Here is a 20,729-nt window from a genome sequence, read left to right as displayed (position 1 = left end):
CCACAATTTATTTTTATTACCAGGAATATCTTGATTTTGACTTAAACAACTTAATTCAACATTTATTACATCCCAAAAGAAGGCCACGTTCTTCTGACTAACAAATCAGTTCAGAATTTCCATCTCATTTGGAGTCCTGAAAAACAAGCCATGTTCTGTGGGCCAGAAGAATTAATTTCAAATGCAGTTAACAAAGTTTAGTATTCCGGAGAATCTGTTACCTTTTCTGGTTATATTTTTCCTTTTTATGTTTAACATGTGGCTATTAACACGTGCAGGCTATTAACTGAAGTATGCAAGTTTACATTTTTCCGAAGAAAAAAAAAAGAGTAGCAAAACCTCTTGCAATTTCATCTCGGGTTTTGTTTTGTTTTGTTTTGTTTTTTTCCTGGTCAAATTGCCCATATCCACACTTTGCACGTACAAATCTGCTCGAGCAGGCAGCTGGAGGAGACAGAGGAGCCCGGACGCTCCGGGGTGACGCCAGGGACGGGGCCAGGCCAGACAGAGGAGGACGAGCTTCACCACCGGATTGAAAGAGATTATTGTGATTGGTCGAGAAGACTCTAATATTAACCAATAATAGAGTAGGACTTGAAAAGGACCAATTACAAAGCCGTTCGCGTCGGGCGTGACGTCACTGCCATATTATCCAATAGAAAAGCCGATACCTCAGGCCAGAGATTTGCATACGGCCCCTATAAATACGAGAGTAATCACGTTATCGGGCATTCTGGTGTTCACAGCGATCCCGGAGCTTTCGCCATGCCCGAACCCGCCAAGTCCGCCCCCGCGCCCAAGAAGGGCTCCAAGAAGGCGGTGACCAAGACGCAGAAGAAGGGCGACAAGAAGCGCAAGAAGAGCCGCAAGGAGAGCTACTCCATCTACGTGTACAAGGTGCTGAAGCAGGTGCACCCGGACACGGGCATCTCGTCCAAGGCCATGGGCATCATGAACTCCTTTGTCAACGACATCTTCGAGCGCATCGCCGGCGAGGCCTCGCGCCTGGCGCACTACAACAAGCGCTCCACCATCACCTCGCGGGAGATCCAGACGGCCGTGCGGCTGCTGCTGCCCGGCGAGCTGGCCAAGCACGCCGTGTCCGAGGGCACCAAGGCTGTCACCAAGTACACCAGCTCCAAGTAGGGCATCTCGCATCGTCAGTTTTAACCCAAAGGCTCTTTTAAGAGCCACCAATTTTTCAAGTAGAAGGGCTAAATTACTGATCGGTGTGGGGGTTTTTTTGTGGGGTTTTTTTTGGTTTTTTTTTTTTTGTTTGTTTGTTTTGGTGTGGGTTTTTTTGTTGTTTTTTTTTTTTTTTTCCCCTGGGGCGGTATGTAAGTAGCCTGTTTATTTGCATGTTACTGAAAAGTTAAGTACTCGGCTTCTTAAGTAGCTGAAATGTAAATTTTGAAGTGCGGAAGACTTTGTTAACGGCCTATACTTGGCACACAGTTGCACTTTAAGAGCTCTCCGTTTTCAGAACTCGGAAGTTCCGTGAGGGGATGGTAGGTAGTCTTTTATTTTTTGAGGGTTTTAATTCCTCTTACTAGATAGATCCGGTAGAGAAAGCTAGATGACATCAATAACTCGCTTTCTGTGCACTATGCCTGTAAAATAAAAATGCTGTTTCTGCCTTTTTCAGTAACTAATAAATATTTTGCAAGTAGTTTCTGAAGCAAGACTTCTAGACCCGTTTGCAGCTTGTTTTATTTTTTTCGCGTGTGTTCCAGTGCACCCACCCCCGCCAACATTACCATTTTTTTTTCAGTGAAGTAGCTCTCCGTACTCGGTTAGATAATAGGGAAGTTTGTTTTTTTTTCTTTAGGTGGAGTTTTCTGGTTTAAAACACCAGCGTCCAAACTTCAGCAGGAGTTGGTTCTTTGGTTTGGGGGCTTTGTGGTGTTTTTTGTGATGTTGGTTTTTTTTTTTTTTGGGGGGGGGGGGGGGTGGGGGTGCGGTTTTGGTTGTTTGGTTTTTTTTTTTGCTGCTGTTGTTTTTTTTTTTTGTTTGGTTGGTTTTTTTTAAAGTTATAGGGGTGAAGCTAGGGTGTCGGTCGGGGATGTGCAAGATAGCCGGGGCTGGCAGTAACAGATTTTGGAGCCACAGCTCTTCTTGCTGCCGGACAAGACCGCCTTTCTCCGAGGGGCAAAGGCAGAGCCAGGGCACGTTTCTGATCCCCCAGCCCCTAAACACACCCGGCCCCGGGGCCCGTGAGAAGGGGGAGGGAGGGGTCGATGTGTTGCCGCACGTAACCGAGAGAGCAGCGCTCGCTCCCCGGGCGGAGGCGGGGCGAGGGGGCACCGGGAGAGAGGGGGGGTCACCGCCCTACGGGGCGGGGCCTGGCGGGATGGAAAGGCAGGGCTGGGTGGGCGAAAGGGGCCAATCCTGGCCCAGCGCGGGACTTTTAAACTCCCCCCGGCGCCGCAGCGAAAGGGTCCGGGCCGCCGTCTTCTGCCGCTCAGGGCTGCGCCGGTCCCTTGAGGCGGGGCGGAGCCAGCGCCGCGGCCACCGCAGGGCTACGGGATGGCACCTAGGGAAGACACGGGCTCTTTAAGGAAGAGCCCACGCAGGCTGAACCGAACACGCACGTTTCGAAAATGGTAACTTTGTTTCTGTATAAATTGCTACTGAAACAGTTTCTACCTTGGAAACGTTTGCTTTTGCCGCTGCGGTTACTGTAGCGTTCCAGCTCTTTTTGAGAATAAGTGGGTGGCTCTTAAAAGAGCCTTTGGGTTTATTTAAGTGAGTAAACTCTAAACTTCTCAGGCGCTTTACTTCTTTTTGGGCGCCGCCTTCTTCGCCTTGGCTGCTTTGGGCTTAGCTGCCTTAGGCTTGGCTGCTTTGGGCTTCACTGCCTTCGCCTTGGCCGGGCTCTTGGCTGCCTTCTTGGGGCGTCCTGCCTTCGCTGTCTTCTTCGGGCTCTTGGCTGCTTTCTTGGCCGCGGTGGCCGCCGGCTTCTTGGCTTTCTTGGGGCTCTTCTTCACGGCAGCCGCTTTCTTGGGCTTCTTGGCGGCGCTGGCGGGCTTCTTGGCTGCAGGCTTCTTGGGCTTGGCCGCCGGCTTTTTCTTGGTTGCTTTCTCCTTTGTCTCACCGGGTTTCTTGTTCAGCTTAAAGGACCCCGAGGCCCCGGTGCCCTTGGTCTGCACCAGGGTGCCCTTGCTGACGAGGCTCTTGAGCCCCAGCTTGATGCGGCTGTTGTTCTTCTCCACATCGTAGCCGCCGGCGGCCAGCGCCTTCTTGAGGGCGGCGAGGGAGAGCCCCTTGCGCTCCTTGGAGGCGGACACGGCCTTGGTGATCAGCTCGGTGACGCTGGGGCCCGCCGGCCTGCGGGCTTTGGAGCCGCTCGCCGCCTTCTTCGGCTTCTTGGCGGCGGCTTTCGCCCCGGGAGCGGAGACAGCGGGAGCGGCAACAGGCGCGGTCTCCGACATGGCGGCAGCCGTCGTCCACGAATCAGGGGAAACCACTGGGCCTGGAGCAACTCCGCGGCCTCGTATTTATAGAGCGGAGCCGGGCGGTGATTGGTGCGTTGCAGCGCCCGCCCCGCTGCACGGCAGAATGGTCCCTTCTCCCCGCTCATTTTGTGTTTCTTAGGACTCAAAAAAGCCTGTTTTTAGCAGAATTTCTGGCACCGACCCCCCTTTAGTTCGCCGCGGCGTGGAAAAGACAGATTGTTGTTCCCCTCAGCAAAGTTTCCCCTCGAAGAGGCAAAAGGTGAGTTAAAAAAGAGGCGATAAACCCCGAGTCCTGGACCTAGGGAGACCTCGGGAGACAGAAACTTTTGTTTTTCCTTCCAAATAAAATCCGCGACGTGGGCAACTAAATCTCCAAAGTAATTAATTGTTATTCTTTAAAGGGTCTTCTCTTAACCTGAACTGAAAATCAGCGATTTGAATCGATATTTTAATCGCAAATTGATTTCAAAGAGGAGGAAGTAACACAGGCTCATCTTGAGCACTGAATATGGATTAGAAATTAGCTTCTTTGTCCAAAGTCCTTTACCCCTTTCAAAATAACTAAAATAAATTAAATTAGTGCATTATGCAACAAGGGAAGAAGCAGATGAAAGTCCTGTGAAGGGCTGTTTATGCCCTAGAAGGAGATGACTTCTTAAAGCGTAGCACCTTGTGCTGTGTTGCTCAGTGTGCACAAAGCAGACATGGTTCCCTAGTGCTCCGCTACAGAAATGTTTGTTTTCTTAATAAATTAGGTGAAATAAGAACTTAACAAGGCCCGGTTTTGTTAACAGTTATAGTCAGTGCCCTATTGCTTCATAATTTATCAGTGGTTTTATTTTGATACAGTTTGATTGGTGAAAATCTGAGTCATCGTTATCTAGGGAGACACTGCTGCAGCTGATTTTTCCATAATTTACAAAATAAAACTTGTTCAAGTTACCAGTTAGGGCTCCCGTTTCACAGCAGATTGTGAAATACTCGATTTTTTACTGCCCAGTGACCAATTCCTGCATTGGAAAGAATATTAAATATAATGTGTCAAACTGATGCATCTGCTATTCTAAAATGACTGGCTGCTAGCAAGAGAGGGAAACTCTCCACCTGCACTTTACCAAGGTCGTGCTTAAACAAATTAAAAAACAATGCATTTTATTTTTCAGAGCACACAGAATTCAAATAACTATTCTCTGATATTTTCATTATTGCCTACAACCCTTTGTTTTGCCGAAGGTCTGTAAACTGTTACCACTTGCTATTGTAACTCAGTGGAACTAAAATTTTGTACAATGGTGTGATTCAAATCATTTATGTTTTCAAATGGGTAATTATTAAAATGTGTTTACTGAGCACTGATGGTGTTGTTGTTGTTTGTATTTCAACATCTTTATGACAGTGTTCAGCACTAAATATAAGGCAGAATCCAAACTGACAACAGCTCTTTTTACCGCAAACGGCCTGTCTAGCCGTGACTGACAGCTCTCAAACGTGTTCAGCAGAAGATGGGCACGGCAGCTCAGACAAAGCCATGAGAAAATTTTATTAAAAATTACTAATTCCAAATGCCTATTGTTATGGAAAAAAAAAAAAAAACCCACACCCAAAAAAACCCAAAAGTCTGCAGGCCAAAAGGTTTTTTAGAGGGGGGCAGGCTTGTTTTCGAAGACATCAGGGAGTTACCTCAGGTTCATATAGGGCTAAACTGGTACAGGAGAGGCCACGGGGTTCCTGCTTACAGTAACCTCCAACCTCACACCATTCTCACTCCTACCAGAACAAATTATTCCTTTCACGTAAACCTGATTTTTAGTATGGATTTCCCAGTAAATAATAAATTGTCCTACATTATTGAAGTTTAATTCTTTAAAATAAAAAAAAAGTCTTGTTGGTTGTTTTATGTCGAGTACACAAATGTGATTTTCAACAGCAAAGACAACCACATTTTTTGTCATTTTTTTCGTAGGATCTACAGCTCCTTTAATGAGGCAGTGGGTGGCTCTGAAAAGAGCCTTTGGGTTACTTTTTGAGGTGGGAACGCCCCCTCAGGTCGGTTTTACTTGCTCTTGGCCTTGTGGCTGTCGGTCTTCTTGGGCAGCAGCACGGCCTGGATGTTGGGCAGCACCCCGCCCTGCGCGATGGTCACCTTGCCCAGCAGCTTGTTGAGCTCCTCGTCGTTGCGGATGGCCAGCTGCAGGTGGCGGGGGATGATGCGCGTCTTCTTGTTGTCGCGGGCCGCGTTGCCCGCCAGCTCCAGGATCTCGGCCGTCAGGTACTCCAGCACGGCCGCCAGGTACACCGGGGCGCCGGCGCCCACCCGCTCCGCGTAGTTGCCCTTGCGCAGCAGCCGGTGCACGCGGCCCACGGGGAACTGCAGCCCGGCCCGCGACGAGCGCGACTTGGCCTTGGCCCGCGCCTTCCCGCCCTGCTTCCCGCGCCCGGACATCGCTGCCGATGCTCTTCCGCAGCCACCGCCCACACTGACGTGAAACACGGGTCGCTACGCCCCGCGCCGGGCCCCTTTTATAGCTTCCTCGAGCGCCCCAGCCAGCTTTCTGATTGGCTGTAGAGGGGTTTTCTTCGCTCCGACCAATGGAGCTGAGGATCCAAATCCGCCCAATGGGGGAGCAGGAGCGCGGCCCTCCCCGCCGAGCTGCCCCCGCCTGCCCGCGGGCTCAAACCCCTCCTGGCTCCGGTCGTGGCTCGCTTCCGCCCAGCAGCCCCGCTCCCCGCGGGACGCGCTCCGTTTTGTAGGGAAAGACGTCTTATAGGGAAGCCTGTCCCGGCCTGCCTGAGGAGGGGAGAGGCGCGCAGCCGCTTCTCAGGAACCAGGGCAGCTTCTTCTAATGCCGGCGCTGCTGTTTTGGAAAATCAACCTGTATTTAGAGCCTCAGAAATGCTACTACAGAATTAATTAAAAAACAATAATATTATTATTATTACAAAATAGAAAAGTTCCTTTCTGTAGGAACATTTGCAACCCTGTGTTACTGATATGTGTAGAAACCAGGCAGAAACATGTAACAGAGCTAATTTCTCTGATTCTGCATACAAATCACTCAAATATTACTTTAACCAAACTAACGTGGTTTTAGTTGCAAGGCTACTCTGCAGAGCTTTAGAAGCCAGGTTATGATGCTTTTATTGAAACTAGATAATATCTCGCTGCACTGGTAAGCTTGAATTACTTTATAAAGATTCAGGATGTTTGTCAGAGTGGGACTATACCAAAAGACATTCCTGGTAATTTTTCCTTCTTTGATTTAATTTTTCATGCTTTCTTTTTGTTCCATTTCCTGTTTCTTCCATGCGTTTCTAGCAATAGTGGACACTATCCTTATCTAAAGCAGTGAAGGAACCGGCCTCCTAGACTTCACCACATCCTTCTGCTACCCAAGTGTTGCACAGCAGGCTCTTCCTCCACTTTCCTGATAACTTCAAATTCTGCTTTTCTTTCCATAAGTTCCAGTGCTGCATTATATTTTTCCCCACCTTCATTCCTTGATGTTTTTGTACTTTAACTTGTGAAGTGAGTAATGTGCGTACCAGACTATGCCACTTACCCTGGATACCAGCATTGTCATATTTCAGGGAAAGCACAAAGACATGACTCCCATCAAGACATCCATGACAACCTACCAAAACAAACCAACCCACAAAACACCCAAAAGACAACATTTCATCTTCTAAATGATCTTCTTTCATCTCTAGTCAGAGAGCAAAGGAGAACTGTGTCCTTCCCTCCAGAAGGGTACGATCGTAGGAATCCCTATCTAAACTGTTCAGAGTATGCCAATCATGGCAGGATGATTACAAACAAAGCAAAATAAAAATAACTTAATAGCACACACAAGGTACAGCTGCAACCTGTTTATGTCTGCACAACTAAGACAAGCTACCTGTTCTGAAGGTTCAGTAAAATTTAGAAAGCATCTTTCTTTAGTGGTGTGATTTGGTGGGTTATGTCAAATTAACAAATCTCAGGAATTATTCTATATTTCTACCTTTATGTCCATCACTAATCTTCACTGATACACAGGGCAAGGCACATCACTTCTCTGTGCCTGAGTCTCTTCCCAGCCCTTTTCCTCCCCCGATCTTTTCTTCTTCTGTGAACACTACTCAGAGCTACAGATTAAAAACAGGACCCCAAGATGGAGGCAGTATTACAGAGCAGAATCCCAAAGCTCTGCATGACCATGATACAAAGACAAGAGCAAATTGGCCTGCTTTACGTTACCCATTGTCCAGAGCTGGGAATATCTGTTGTGGAGTTGTAAAGAAGATGGCATTACAAGGTTGTGTCTATGATCAGAGCCATCGTAAGGTAAATACATAATTGTTTCCACAGGCTGTGTTTCAACACAGACTGTTCTTGAATATGCCACAAGCTTTCTATTGTGGTCCCCCATCCACCCCCGCCAGGGTCCCCCTCAGAGTCGTTACTACAGGCCAAAGATAACATGTGAATAAAGAGGAAAAAATTATTTAGCTGATGCAAGTTTTGTCAATTTTGCAATTATATTGCTTTACAATTGTTTCTGACACTGGGGTTGTCAGTGGTCCTCAAAGCTGGATTTGATGATTCTGCTATGGCCTATCATACATGTGACTGGTGAAGAACCGGATGATTACCTGAATGCATGGACTGAAGTCAGAGCATCCACAGGTCCTATTGCTTTGATAAAAGCAACAGGAAGAGCTTCAACCTTTGTGCTCTTTCCACTTAGAACTGTGTTAAAGTTAAGGAAGGAAGAAAAAAAAAAAAAAATGCCCTGTATTAATTTAGCTGAAGACAAACCAGAGTTCTGGTCAGTCAGGTGAAATATCAGCCCCAAGCACAGCCAGTTTCTACACACAGTCCCAGCTAGTCAGACAGCTCCTGACCTCATGTATTTGTCTGAAAACAAAACCACAACAGAATGCAAGAAGCTGCCTGTATGAGAGCCAGATAAGGGGCAGTAGGCAACCTGGCCTTGCATTCTTTCCAGAAAAAAAAAAAAAAAAAAAAAAAGAAAAAAAAAATCTCGTATCTCCTGGATAATTTGAATTGTCAATCCAGCTCTTCTGTGTGGTCTCAAAGTCCATTCAAGGAGAACTCTCTCCACCTCACCTCCACCTCTCTTCTCCACGCCCCCCACCTGTCCCCAGGCCATTTTAGAGGTCTATCAGTTGTAGGAAACTGTCTACCTCCTTTACAACCCCCCTTCACCCTAGGCAGGGTGAGGAAATTACCTTTCTGATATTATGCACATGCCTTGTCCATGAAATTTACTCTTCCATGCCTATTTAAACACGTAGCAAATTCAAATCCTTTCGCCTCAGTCTGAAGAGGAATAGATACAACAATAAACAAGTGTTCACTCTGTCACAAAAGAAGAAAAAGTGGCTCACCTATCTGAGAATATGGCCAAAAGAACATTAAAAAAAAAAAAAAAAAGATTTAAAAGAAACCCAGACTTAAGTGGAGGAACGGAATGAATCAAGCGACTCCTGCAGGTTACTAATGTAATGACAGGGCTGCGGGGATGACGGTGAATGGGGAGGGGAGGTTCTCATCCCAGAACACAATTCCTCTTCTCCTCAGGCTGCATTGTGAGAGGGAGGGTCAATATTACTACTACCAAACCGAGAGTCTGAGGTACCACAATGATGCCCCTTCCCCCCAAAACCACCATTCACACATTTCAGTTATTAAAGAATAAAGAAAAAAAAAAAAGCATTTTTAAAGGTAAAACATAAAAAGCATAGTGCACAAATATTAAAAAAAAAAATTAAGATGCTACTAACACAATTGCAATTAATTCCTGCACCATGAAGAGAACTGTTGTACAAACCTATTTGTGTCCAGAGCTCGTGAAAACAGAATCAAAGTTTTCAAGTGTAAGTTTGGGTAGCTAATAATTTTGACTCCTTAGAACAGATTTAACCTCAAAACATTGAGCATTCAGCTAAGTCTGAGGCTTACAAACAACTAGAGGTATTGCTTGAGATATCTACTAGTCTGGCAGCTTAAATTCTCTTTATTAAAAATCTAAAAATCCACAAGTCTGGATATATTCACCTAGAAATTGATAACGGTTAGAGGATTCACTCTTAACAGTTACTAAGACATTCACCACAAGCTCTTCAACAGGGACAAGTTTTCTCACTCTTTCATACTCTATCATACTTACAACACTAACTCACACTTTTCTTTTCTAACAGGATGAAGACACCCACATAAATAGCTAACTACTAACGCTAGGTTTTGTGCTCAAATTCAGTGTTCCAGACAAAACTTCGCATTTTTAAAATCTTTCTCTCTCTGAAGCAGCAGCTCATTTGGGAGAGACTTATTGCCAACACAACTGATCCCACTGATCTTAAAATTAATTTGTCTACAAGATCCCAGATTTTGCAATCTGTTTCAAGTGAGAATAAACATTTGTTTCTTGCATGTGGTAAGGGTTATTGGTATATTTGGCTGCCAGCATAGTGAGTTAAGCTAAAGGAATACTTCCACCAAAACAGAAAAAAATTCTTTTTTAAGCTGGAAATGTGAAAGCTCTTTTTAAAAAATATCTGCACTTAAAAGTACTGACTTCATAGAATTTGAAATCAAGAGATTTTCCACAAGTACAATTTTCTGCCCAGCTTTTAGAGTGAAAATTTTTTAACCAATTTTTGCTTAAGTTGGCCTGTCCAAGATGCATCCAGGGATATCTGAGGCTTGATAAGGAGTAAGCCTTTGAACAACAGTATATGAAATAAATAATTTTGTAATTAGTAGTATTTCAGGACATAGGTTTCTACTAGCTACCAACAAAGGTTTAAGGGGATGTTTAGGGACTTAAAAAATAATATAGCAGAAATTTAGTTTTTAAAAAGTATATATTATTTATAATGTAGATATTGCTTTCCTTTTCTGAGGTTCAGAATGCCTCTATCTTCCCCCAAGGCCAGCAAAGAACTTCCCCCCTTTCCAGCTACATGCTAGTTTCAGACAAATCACAAAGAAACCAGTATTTTGATACACTGAACATTTATTGTCTTTCAAAAGACAAAATGAAGTTTCCCCACAGATGAAAAGCCATCAAGATGACCATAAAGGGGACAGGGTGCAAAATTCCAGTGTACAGTATACACAACAAATTACCTCCCTGACTACCCTGGAAGAAAGATGATTGATCAATCTCACTGCAACTAAAAACCGGGATTTAAAATATTTACAGAAAAGAACAGTACAGAAAATAAAAGCTGGACAACCATATGTGTATGAAATGCTGCTAACATTCTTCTGGCTCCTTAAAAACCTGTTCCACTACCCTCACCAGAGCATTCAGGATGGATGTATATGATTTAGACAGAGCATAGTCACCCCCCCCTACTCCCACACCTCCCTCCCCAGAGTACCATTATCTCCCTCCAAGGAAGGGGGAGGACTCAGGGGAAGCAGCATCACCTTCTTGACTGTAATTTCCTTCCACCAAGTGGACACACTAGCTCTGAAAGGAGGTCTCCAGCCACATCTCATCTGCAGCAGTCTGTTCAGAGCATACTGGCAAGTTAACCTGTGGGTAGGGAACTACTCCCTATCATGCGAGCCCTTCCATCGCTTGCAGGAGGACCTTTCCTCCTTCTCCCTCCATGGTGGTCTGATCTGTGTTCAGAGGTGCAGGAAAGCTGACTAGGACTATGATAGGTCACAGGAGACCTTCCATTTCCTTCATGAAGGCTTCATACACATCATCCTTTGTCTGTACAGAGATAGGGGCAGATGATCCAGCCTTAGGGGCAGCTTTGGTTAATGGGAGAGCAGGCTCATCATCCTGTTTTCTCTGGGAGGCAGCTGAAGCCCCTTTATTCTCCCGGCGCACTCGCAAGGCAGTAGGCACAAAACGAGTGATCTCTGCCTTAGGATTAGTGATCTGCGGCTTGGCGCTGATAGTGGCCGTAGCTTTCTTCTCAATGGTGGCCGCACTGGTGTCATCCGCCTTGGGGCGCTGAATCAAGCTGGGTGGGGCACTCAGTACCCCAGGATTTGGAATGGGAGCTGGTGGGAAAAGCCCAGGTGGGGCAGGTCCTAATGGAGGCACCAGAGGTGGCCGTAACATGCCTGGGCGAGGAGGAGGGATACCTGTAAGAAAAAAAGAAAGTATGAGCTGCCTCCACACCCGTGAGTCTTAAAATCTTTGGTCAAAAGAAGTGCACAGGCTCAGAAAGCTAAGAAGCAAAAACAAAACAAAAATAAACCAACAAGCCACAGTAGCATTGTTTTTTTTTTTAAAAAAAAAAAACACAACCAAAAAAAACCCAAAAAGTTTTCAACCCTGTACCAAATGCTGGGTTGAAAATGCTGCTGATCCTTGGACTTTGAAAGCTACAGGAGCCTGTGGATTGCTCCCTTTCAAATTTTAAAGTTAAAATCTGAAAATAAAGTTTGATGATCCATCCCACTGGAATTTCAGTCATCAGAAATGTATGCCCATGTAGGAAAAAAAAATAAATAACCCTACCTCCAACTCATTAAATGGAGCACCATTATAGCACCCTGGGGTTATTCAGAAACAGTCCAGCAAAAGTTTAAACTCTAAAATTCCCCTTTTGAGGACAGATTTCTTGCTACCAAAGTACACACAGCACTATGGAATTACTTGTTGTTACTGAGAGAAAGATACAGTACAATGCAGCCGCACAGACAGGAAGGCAAGCTGGTAGCCGCTTACACTTCCTGGCTTGGTCATACCAGCAAAAACTGGGAAAATGAAACAGGGAGAGACTTGGAGCTGAAGCAAACAGAATATTTCACCTGGTGGAGCAGGAGGGGGCAAGCGAGGAGGAGGCCCACGTGGAGGAGGACCTGGGGGCAGACCCGGTGGGGGGCCTGGGGGAGGGCCAGGTGGTCGCCCAGGTGGAGGGCCTGGTGGTAGAAGTCGAGGTAAAGGCCCACGCAGTCCTGGTAAGCCAGGAGGTCTCAGGAACGGAGGAGCTCCTGAAATTAAAGAGAAATGTAGTTCATGGTTAAGAAAACCTCAAACTATCCCATCAGCTAATAATAAGATCCTCAACAGGAACTTGAAAGCTGTTCTAATGCTAGCCAACTGCCAGATCAAATATATCTTCTAAAAAAAAAAAAAATTCTCAAAAAGAGGCAGCAGTTTTTAGACTTAGAGGAAAGTTTCTTCATAATAGTCAAGGATCTTCTCTCACTTGTAAAAAGGGCTCTTCCCCATGTAACGAAACAATAGCAGAGAACAGCTACTGAGCTGAGGTTGCGAGAATTTAAACAGAAAGAACTTTGCTCTCCCCCTACTCCCCTTGGAAAAAAAAAAAAAAGAAAATCATTGTTAATGTACACATATAGAAAAAGATACATTAAAATCATAGTATATACTGCTTCTCACTATAGTCTAACTATTGATCTTTGCAATGCAAGTATAAGAACTCAAGAGACTGATTTATACACTTTTTTAAAACTACAAAACAAGTTGTTAATGTTACCCAGTTCAGCTGTACGGTAACCCCTCTAGTTACAGAAAATAAACTGCTGTCTTTCTCTAAATCAAAATCACTCAAGCATTTGCCCTCCAAAAAGCCATACACTATTAAGAAAAGGTACTGATTGGGCCCATTGCTAACAGTCTCCAAGCAGTCTAATATTGACATAAATTCAAATTTAGTACTTATTTCATCTGAGGATAGTTTTCTTCCCTAATAAAACTGAAATACATTCAGGAGATAGAGCAGAAAAGCCTTCACACTGTAGCTCGTTAAAAAACACAACAAAACAAAAAATAAACCACAAAAACCCATCAAAGCCTACAACTAGGTAGTAGCTCCCAAACCTGTTTAGCATGTCTCATTTGGAGTAGGGAGTGACAGGAATAACACAAGGAAGAAAAAAAAATTGAAATAAAAAGAAATAAATAAAAAAACCCCACCAGACTGGAGACGCACATGGCACCAGGCCTTGCTCATACTCCATCACTGGCTCCACTGCTGCCTGTCAGTGTTAGGTGCTAACGAACAAGCCAATGCCCATCAGGCAGACTACAGCTAGAGGAGCTTGATGCCTCAAAAGCACAGAACAATAGACTGACCACAGAAGAGATCACACAGGTCTCAGCAAGCACCACACCGGGATCTTGTACCTCTTCTGCAACACATTCTGCAGGTTCAAAACTTCTAAACTGATATACTCTTCGCAGTACTGAGAGTCTGTACCCTTCAAACCAGAGTAAATCAAGTATTTACCTGGTGGAGGGCCAGGAGGAAGGCCAGTGGGTGGGCCAGGAGGCCTCAGCGGAGGGGCTGGAGGTGGTCCTAGCGGTGGTGGCCCAGGCATAGGAGGTGCCTGTATCTGAGTTGGAGGAACAGCCTGTGGAGGCTGTTGTTGCTGTTGTGCCTGGGATGTTGCAGTAGATGACCCAGTGTCTGCAAGAGCTTCCTCACTGAGTTGTTGCTGTTGTTGTTGTGATGTCTCTTCAGACTCCGAGTCCTCTTCCTCCTCCTCCTCTTCTTCTGAATACTCCTCCACTTCTCTCCCTTCTTCTGGAATTTCCTGACCTGGAAATGGACACATACTTATAAAATCAGTCTACAGGTAGTATCTTTGTGAACATCAGAGAAACTTAAGCATGGAAAATAAAATAAAAAGAAGATAAAGATAAGCCTTACTTCAAAGGAAAGAAACTGACCACACCTTACTGTTAAACAGAAAATTAAAAAAAAAAAAAACAACACCACCCCCCCCCAAAAAAAAAACCCCAAAAAACCAAAACCCACAAACAAAACCCACCACAGTTCCAGTTCTCTGCCACCAAGAGCTATGTGCTCCTGTGGGAGCTGAAGCTTCTACTACCAACTGAACTGCAGTTATTTGATCTATGGTTTGTGGAAGTTCATGAGGAAGGTGGAGAATGCAGACAAGGACACAACCTCAAAATAAACATAATCTGCCTTTGAAAGATACTGGGGTGTCTTTCTAAAAAAGAACAAACCAAAAGTCTTCCCTCTATTGGTTAACTTATTTCTGCAAAAAGGGTGTTTTTAGGGAGTACAAATCCTTACAGGTTACAGACTGAGCCAACACACAATCTCACCCTTCTTTTTCACTAGGAGGTTAATATTTCATTTGAGCAATTGTTTAAAAGTTAAGCAAGATGAAATTTAGAAGAAGAAAATCCCAGTACATAAAAAAAACCCTTAAGTTACTACTGTAACTTCAACTTACCAGAGAAACTTTAACTGGAAACCTAACGTCATATCTCCACTTAACACATCAATCTCACTCACCTGCCATTCGTAACATCATAGCCTGGAGTGGAGTCAGCTCTTTCATATTCTTCTTCTTTTTTCGTGACTTCCCAGGCATGTCTGCAAACCGTACGCTATGACCTGGGGAAAGCAAAGCATGGGCAAGGGTGGTGGGAGGTGGGAAGAAAATAACAGAAATCAGATAGATTTAAGACTTCTACCTGGTACGGATAATGTATCAATTCTAATATAACGATGCTCCTTACATAAGAGTTAACATTGGTTGTTACTGATTATTTGAAGTTTGGCTAACCTAGTATTCTCTATCAATTGGTCTTTCTCAAGCAATCGAGAAAAAAAAAAAAAAAGTTATCCAAAAATATTATCAATGTCAAACTTAGCTGTCATCGTTGTTCAAGTCACTGAAGAGAGGCTTAATTTTTGCAGGTGAGAAATGGCTTGCGACTTTACTAAGTTAACTCAACTGTTAAGAAAACTGATCCACCTGAAAAAGATACTTCAATTTCAGACAGATTCCTTCTGATCTGTTTACTAATAAAAATTCTTCATCTGGAATTTAGGTGAGTTAGAACAGAGTTAGCTCGCTAAATAAACTACTTTCCCTTCCAGTCAGGAAAACAGACACAAACTCTGTTAAGTAGTGTTTCTCTTTTAGGGGAGAGGGGGGAGGAAGGGGAAGGAAGAAGGAAAAAAAAAAAAAAAAAAAAAAAGAAAAAAAAGAAAAAAAAAACCACACCACCACACAACACTCCAGTCTGTAACTTCCCATCATACCCGATTTCTTTTCTTCACCACCTTCCCTCTCTTTGTCATTATCACGATGCAGGAAGTCCTCGCCTTCACTGTCTGCATCTGACCTATCGCTGTCGCTATCGTCGCTACTCTCATCATGCTTGTCTTGATCCATATCCTCAGGATAACCTTCATCTTCACTGGTACTGGACATATCATCATCATGTCCTCGCTGTCCTGCAGGAAGCACAGTATTAGGAAATGGATGAACTACAAATACAAAATATTCTGTTTTTCACACCAGCGTCTGTCTACAGTTAGAAAAATTCCCCTAGCAACAGCATGGATATATTTTCAACTCTTTACTGTTCAGCACACATTCTTAAAGGATATTTTAGAGATTCTATTTATAAGATTTCCTATCAACTCTATTTATAAGATTTCCTATCAACCAGCTGGTTCATTTGCACAGCAAACAAGTGAAGGCAACCCACAACTCATTAGTTCACCACTGAAATACTTCAACGCTTTCTGGTATGCAATAAAGCTGCTCTACCCATCCACAAAAGCTTCTAGGAAAGATAAGCAGTCGCATTAAAAAGGAGGACTTCAGTTCTCATACCAAATCCATACTCAGGCTTCACTCAGATTTTTGGGGATTCTGTTTGGTTTTTTTAGTTTGTTTTTGGTTTTTGTTTGTTTGGGTTTCTGAAAAGGGAAGACTTCTCGGATAAAGTTGGAGTTTTTTTACATGGCGGTTGTTTTAGTTTTTTTAAAGGCATAATAAGTACAATGTTTCAGCCTTGTTAAGACTACATGGGAGAACACCTCTGTGCAAATCATCTGTGCAACATCATGAAAAAAAAGTATCTGAAAACTGTAACTAGAGGTTTCAGCATTTAAAAATACAAAATAACAACAAAATTGCAGGTATTACAAAATATACTAGAATCACCTCAGAGGTACAATCATTTAAGAAGAGTCCTTCAAGTAGCCTTAACATATTGCTGGAGAACACCTTATCTAGGATACACTATGTTCACAACAGTACCATCTAGAGTAAAACACAGAGGTCAAGAAAACCCCAGACAGTAATAATAAAAGCCCTTACCTGCTTCAGAACTGTAAGAAATCTCCTCTTCTCGCCTTCGAGGAGCCATCTCCAAGGTGAAACCCACTTTACGGCCATACATCTGTAGGACTTGAGGTGGGGGTGGCCCTGGAGGAGGTCCAGGGGGCTTTCTGCCTGGAGGTAAACGTGGAACACCAAGTCCAGGAGGAGGAAGTACAGAAATGGACCGAACTGGTGGTCTGGAAATAAGAAAGGCAGTGAGAAATACAAGAACACAAGTATGAGCTTAATAGAATTCTTTAGCCTTCTCTCATCATTGCTTACACCGAAGCCTTCTAAAAAGAAACATGAACGATCACAAAGTACAGATTTGTCCCAAGGACTTTACAACTTCATACAAAGACATGGTTGCCGAAGACCAGACAAAAGCAAGCTTCTCAAACTGAAGAGAAGACTGAAAAAAAGCTAGTATTGAACCCTGCCACAGAAACAGAATGAAGTAACCACAAAGTTGGTGAAAACAGAACCAGTAATGAAACAGTAAAGAACTAGTAACGAGAAACCTGACAAACAAGTAAACTAGGAGCTTAAACTGAATATACTGACAGAACAAAAGAACACATATACGACAATTTAAAGCGCATAGTTGCAAGGCTTTAAGTTTTACCGATATGCAGAAAGACAAATGCTAGAAGACACAGTATATTACTCATAAACCAATTTAAACAAAAATCTGTAATAGTAGAGAAAAATTAAGAAGTGCTTTGGTTAAAAAAGGTACAATTCGTTCGCACCGAACTCCTGACATCTCCTAGTCAATATATTACCTCTGCTTCTAGTTCACCTTCTGTAAAAGTTTTGGGTTTTTTTTCCCCCCTCTTACCCATAGGCTGATGTCTTCTTGAGTATAGAAGGTGGCTGGGCCCCCGGAAGGGGAATGTCCTGTATGAGGATGTTGGAGGGAGCATGTGGCATATCTGGTAATGGGATACTTTCCACTTCAACATGCTGAGCATTCTAGGAAGAGAGAAGGAAAAAAAAAAAAAATAAATAAATAAATAAAAAAAAAGAGAATAAGTTACTCCCACAGAATTTACTGTGAAACTTCGTTATCTATCAGAGTACAAAATGCATGGGACCCGCCATCAGTGGCCAAAGTTATCTGTTCTGAGAGCACATTATCTTGCAGCAGTCCATGAAAAACATTTGTGAAAGTCAACAATAAAAGCTTTCAACACAAAACAAATCACAACCAGTGCACCCATTAAAGGCTTTAGTATTTCAGTCAAAACCCAGTCAGGTTCTCATCTCCCTTTAGAACTTCAGTCGCCAAAGCAAAGAGCTTGCAGACAGATATAGTTGTATTTTTTTTAGAGAAAAATATCCAGAAGGCACAAATCACAGGCTGCTGCACATTCCGAAGCAGGGGGGGCGGTAATTACAAACACTTGCACTTGGGCAACATTATGTTCTCCAATATGGTAGGGAAGCATGTCAAAGAAAGCTCTTTAAAGGAATGCCAAAGGATTCTCATTATTTCTAGCAACAGATTTAGCAGATATTCACAAGAATATCAACTGCATACTCACAGACTTGCTTTCTTTAAAAGAGAAAACAAATTCTGATATTGTTGATTTGTAACATAAAATTTCCTCTCCCATTTAGTTTCTTGTTGAACAAAATCAGTATACCAGTGACAAATACAGATTGACAACCTCCATGCTACCTTCATTTAAATGCTGTAACTGCAGATACTATTCAAATTAATATAAGTACTTATATTGTACTTACATACACTTATATATGTATATACATACTTACATACGTAGTTAATATAAGTACACATAACATATACACTGGTCTCTTACAAAGTTCCCTTTCCTTGTAACTGTCAAACCCAACGAGCAGACAAAGAATATACAATACCAAAATAATAACCATTACCTTGACAGCATCAAAATACTGGCTGAGTTGCGCTCTCTTCTGCTCATATTCCACTTCCAGCTTCCGCAGTTCTTTATAGATGTCAGGATTCTCCTTCTCGTAGAGCCGCAAGATGCGCTCGAAAGTCTCACGGAGTTTTTTGCGTTTATCCTTCAGCACTTTTTCATTAAGTTGTGGCTGCTGTACTGGGTTAAACTCTAATCCAAGACAGAAAAAAAAACAACCAAACAAACAAAAAAAAAATTCTTTAGTTACTCTACTCCACAACTGTGAGGAATGAAACAATTTCAAAGCAAACAACTTCCAATACGTATTTTCAGGAAGTCTTCATCCTTATGACAATCCCCTCCTTCAACTCTAAGTCACTATTGCAAACACTCCCCATTCTTTATATCAGCCATCTTCTTAAAAAAAAAAGGTCATCTTTGATAGCACTACATCAAATCCTAATCAATCCCTAATTATTCATAGAATGTCCCCTTCTAATAGGAAAGCAAAAATATAACTGTATTTCAGTCTCCCAGTCATCCCTTGAAACTCTGTTATGCACCTACATAAAGCACTGTCTAAGTCCAACACCTGGTACCTCTCACTCACCCATCTCATCCAATTTCTCCATGTCCCGGATAATCTGCTTTGGATCTTTCATCTTTAGTACAGCTGCTCGTACCATCATGCGTTGCTTTTTGTTCTAAGAAGATCAGAGATCAAGGAGAACAGGAAAACGTCACAGGAGAAACACAGAATATTTGAACCAAATACTCCCCTCTCAATAATCCCAGTCTGCAGAAAAAACCTACACACACCTCAAAGTGTCCTGCAAATATTAACCATGGCACACATCAGCAGCAAAGGTAATTAAAACTTCTGGGAATTTTAATTCCACTATCTTGCTATTTACAAATGCTTCTATAAATCATTCACTCCAATTAAGATACATACAATCAACAAGATCAACTACCTTGTGGTTTGATTTGGGGTGGGGGAGTGTTGCAGTTTTTTTTAATTCCCAAGTACTGACAACAATGCTTCAAAAACCTGTAATCATCACAAGTTTTAAAACAGTACATGATGAGATATGGTTGCTTAAAACAAGATTTCTGTCTAAGCTTTCTTAAACTACTTGTTTGGATAGTATTTTCCAAAATGAATCCTTAAGATATCAACCAAAACATCTGTAGTTTATTTATCAGTCAGAGCCCATTACAATCATAAACATGATACACAGTACAAGGAATGCCAAGTAAACATTCCTGATGTCTTTATTTACCTTCTTTAGTTCCCTTTTCCGAGCCTCCTTCCCTAGAGAGGTGGGAAAAAGAAAGAGAAAACAGTAACTTGAAAGAGACAATCAAATCCATGAAGAACCTTTCCTTCATCAAGACTAGTGCTGTTTCTCAATAGTCCACTCATTTTACAAAGACTATACATATCTTTAACTTATCTTCCCACTGAGCGAGAAACACAGTATGAAATAGATTTCTATTTCATGTGTGTCATACAGAAAGAAAACAAAATATAGTAGTCTTTATTTCTCTAGAAGAAGGGGTGTTTCTATATAAAAAAAGAACAATAGGGAGCAAAAGTCATAGTGATGTGCGCAGTCATGAAAGGATTGCTGCCCAGAAGCTGAAACAGAGCCAACAACAGACAATGCACTTTAAAAATACGCAGGCTTTGAGTATGCATCTGAAATAAAGCATATTCACCATGGAATTCTGGATTTTCTTTATCTGCTTAGCACTGATAACATCCAGCATGTTACCAAAAGGTAAAAACACAGTTAGACAACTCCCTCATCATAGCATCTGCAAAATTTGACTTGTTCCTCAAATTCTAGCCTCCAACAAATTAACTATGCCCCAAGAAGCAGCTTGCAGTTAGCCAATAGCTAAGTACAAAGACTTCTGAACATTGGTAACTACAGAAAAAAAATAAGAAGTAAATACTCAGAAAAGCAACAGTATCCAAGCAAGCAGCCTTCTCAGGAAGATTTTACACCACTTAAAACTGAGGTGATATTTTTGAAGTTATGGAAACTCAGTTCTGATTCATAAATGAGAATCTTATCTTCAGAGAAAGCTTTTTATCTGCTTCCCTAGGACCCACCCCTATTCCCATCTACTTAGCTTTTAAGATACTTACGGGCCTGATCCGTGGGATTCATAAACTTCCCACTCTTGGTGGATGATGTAGATCTCCGTCCCATTTTGACTGTTTCCTTCCGACTCAAAAAAAAAAAAAAAAAAAAAAAAAAAAGAGGGAGAGAC

General features: G+C 42.8%; 4 protein-coding genes across 4 annotated transcripts; 1 reads left to right on the top strand and 3 right to left on the bottom strand.

Moving 5' to 3' along the window:
- The first annotated feature begins 725 nt into the window (after positions 1 to 725).
- On the top strand, positions 726 to 1,224 carry LOC147602067 (histone H2B 1/2/3/4/6). Its single transcript, XM_086751272.1, has one exon. The coding sequence runs from the start codon at positions 766 to 768 to the stop codon at positions 1,144 to 1,146; it is 381 nt and encodes a 126-aa protein (XP_086607398.1). The 5' UTR covers positions 726 to 765; the 3' UTR covers positions 1,147 to 1,224.
- A 1,485-nt stretch (positions 1,225 to 2,709) lies between these two features.
- LOC147602066 (histone H1) lies at positions 2,710 to 4,748 on the bottom strand. The gene has a single exon (XM_086740082.1). The coding sequence runs from the start codon at positions 3,429 to 3,431 to the stop codon at positions 2,775 to 2,777; it is 657 nt and encodes a 218-aa protein (XP_086596208.1). The 5' UTR covers positions 3,432 to 4,748; the 3' UTR covers positions 2,710 to 2,774.
- A 696-nt stretch (positions 4,749 to 5,444) lies between these two features.
- Positions 5,445 to 5,936, bottom strand: LOC147602065 (histone H2A). The gene has a single exon (XM_086740081.1). The coding sequence runs from the start codon at positions 5,896 to 5,898 to the stop codon at positions 5,509 to 5,511; it is 390 nt and encodes a 129-aa protein (XP_086596207.1). The 5' UTR covers positions 5,899 to 5,936; the 3' UTR covers positions 5,445 to 5,508.
- A 4,523-nt stretch (positions 5,937 to 10,459) lies between these two features.
- WBP11 (WW domain binding protein 11) lies at positions 10,460 to 20,729 on the bottom strand. Its single transcript, XM_010129997.2, has 11 exons — positions 20,605 to 20,729; positions 19,730 to 19,761; positions 19,057 to 19,150; positions 18,460 to 18,656; positions 17,399 to 17,532; positions 16,555 to 16,754; positions 15,486 to 15,680; positions 14,730 to 14,831; positions 13,689 to 14,000; positions 12,244 to 12,426; positions 10,460 to 11,571 (listed from the first exon to the last, which is right to left on the bottom strand). Exons 1-11 carry the CDS (start codon positions 20,666 to 20,668, stop codon positions 11,138 to 11,140), a joined length of 1,947 nt encoding a protein of 648 aa, XP_010128299.1. The 5' UTR covers positions 20,669 to 20,729; the 3' UTR covers positions 10,460 to 11,137.

Source organism: Chlamydotis macqueenii, chromosome 1 (genome assembly GCF_036417535.1).
Source record: "Chlamydotis macqueenii isolate bChlMac1 chromosome 1, bChlMac1.mat, whole genome shotgun sequence".
Classification (NCBI taxonomy): domain Eukaryota; kingdom Metazoa; phylum Chordata; class Aves; order Otidiformes; family Otididae; genus Chlamydotis; species Chlamydotis macqueenii.
The sequence above is the reverse complement of the archived record's forward strand: the minus strand, read 5'-3'. Positions and strand labels throughout refer to the sequence as shown.

Bases quoted from the DNA above. Each gene is read 5' to 3' on its own strand.
- LOC147602065 (XM_086740081.1), bottom strand. From the start codon at position 5,898: ATGTCCGGGCGCGGGAAGCAGGGCGGGAAGGCGCGGGCCAAGGCCAAG.
- LOC147602067 (XM_086751272.1), top strand. From the start codon at position 766: ATGCCCGAACCCGCCAAGTCCGCCCCCGCGCCCAAGAAGGGCTCCAAG.
- LOC147602066 (XM_086740082.1), bottom strand. From the start codon at position 3,431: ATGTCGGAGACCGCGCCTGTTGCCGCTCCCGCTGTCTCCGCTCCCGGG.
- WBP11 (XM_010129997.2), bottom strand. From the start codon at position 20,668: ATGGGACGGAGATCTACATCATCCACCAAGAGTGGGAAGTTTATGAAT. The intron at 19,151-19,729 runs GTAAATAAAGAC...TGATCTTCTTAG, and splicing joins GGAAAAGGGAACTAAAGAAG to AACAAAAAGCAACGCATGAT. The intron at 16,755-17,398 runs GTAAGAGGGGGG...TCTTATTTCCAG, and splicing joins AAGAAGACATCAGCCTATGG to ACCACCAGTTCGGTCCATTT.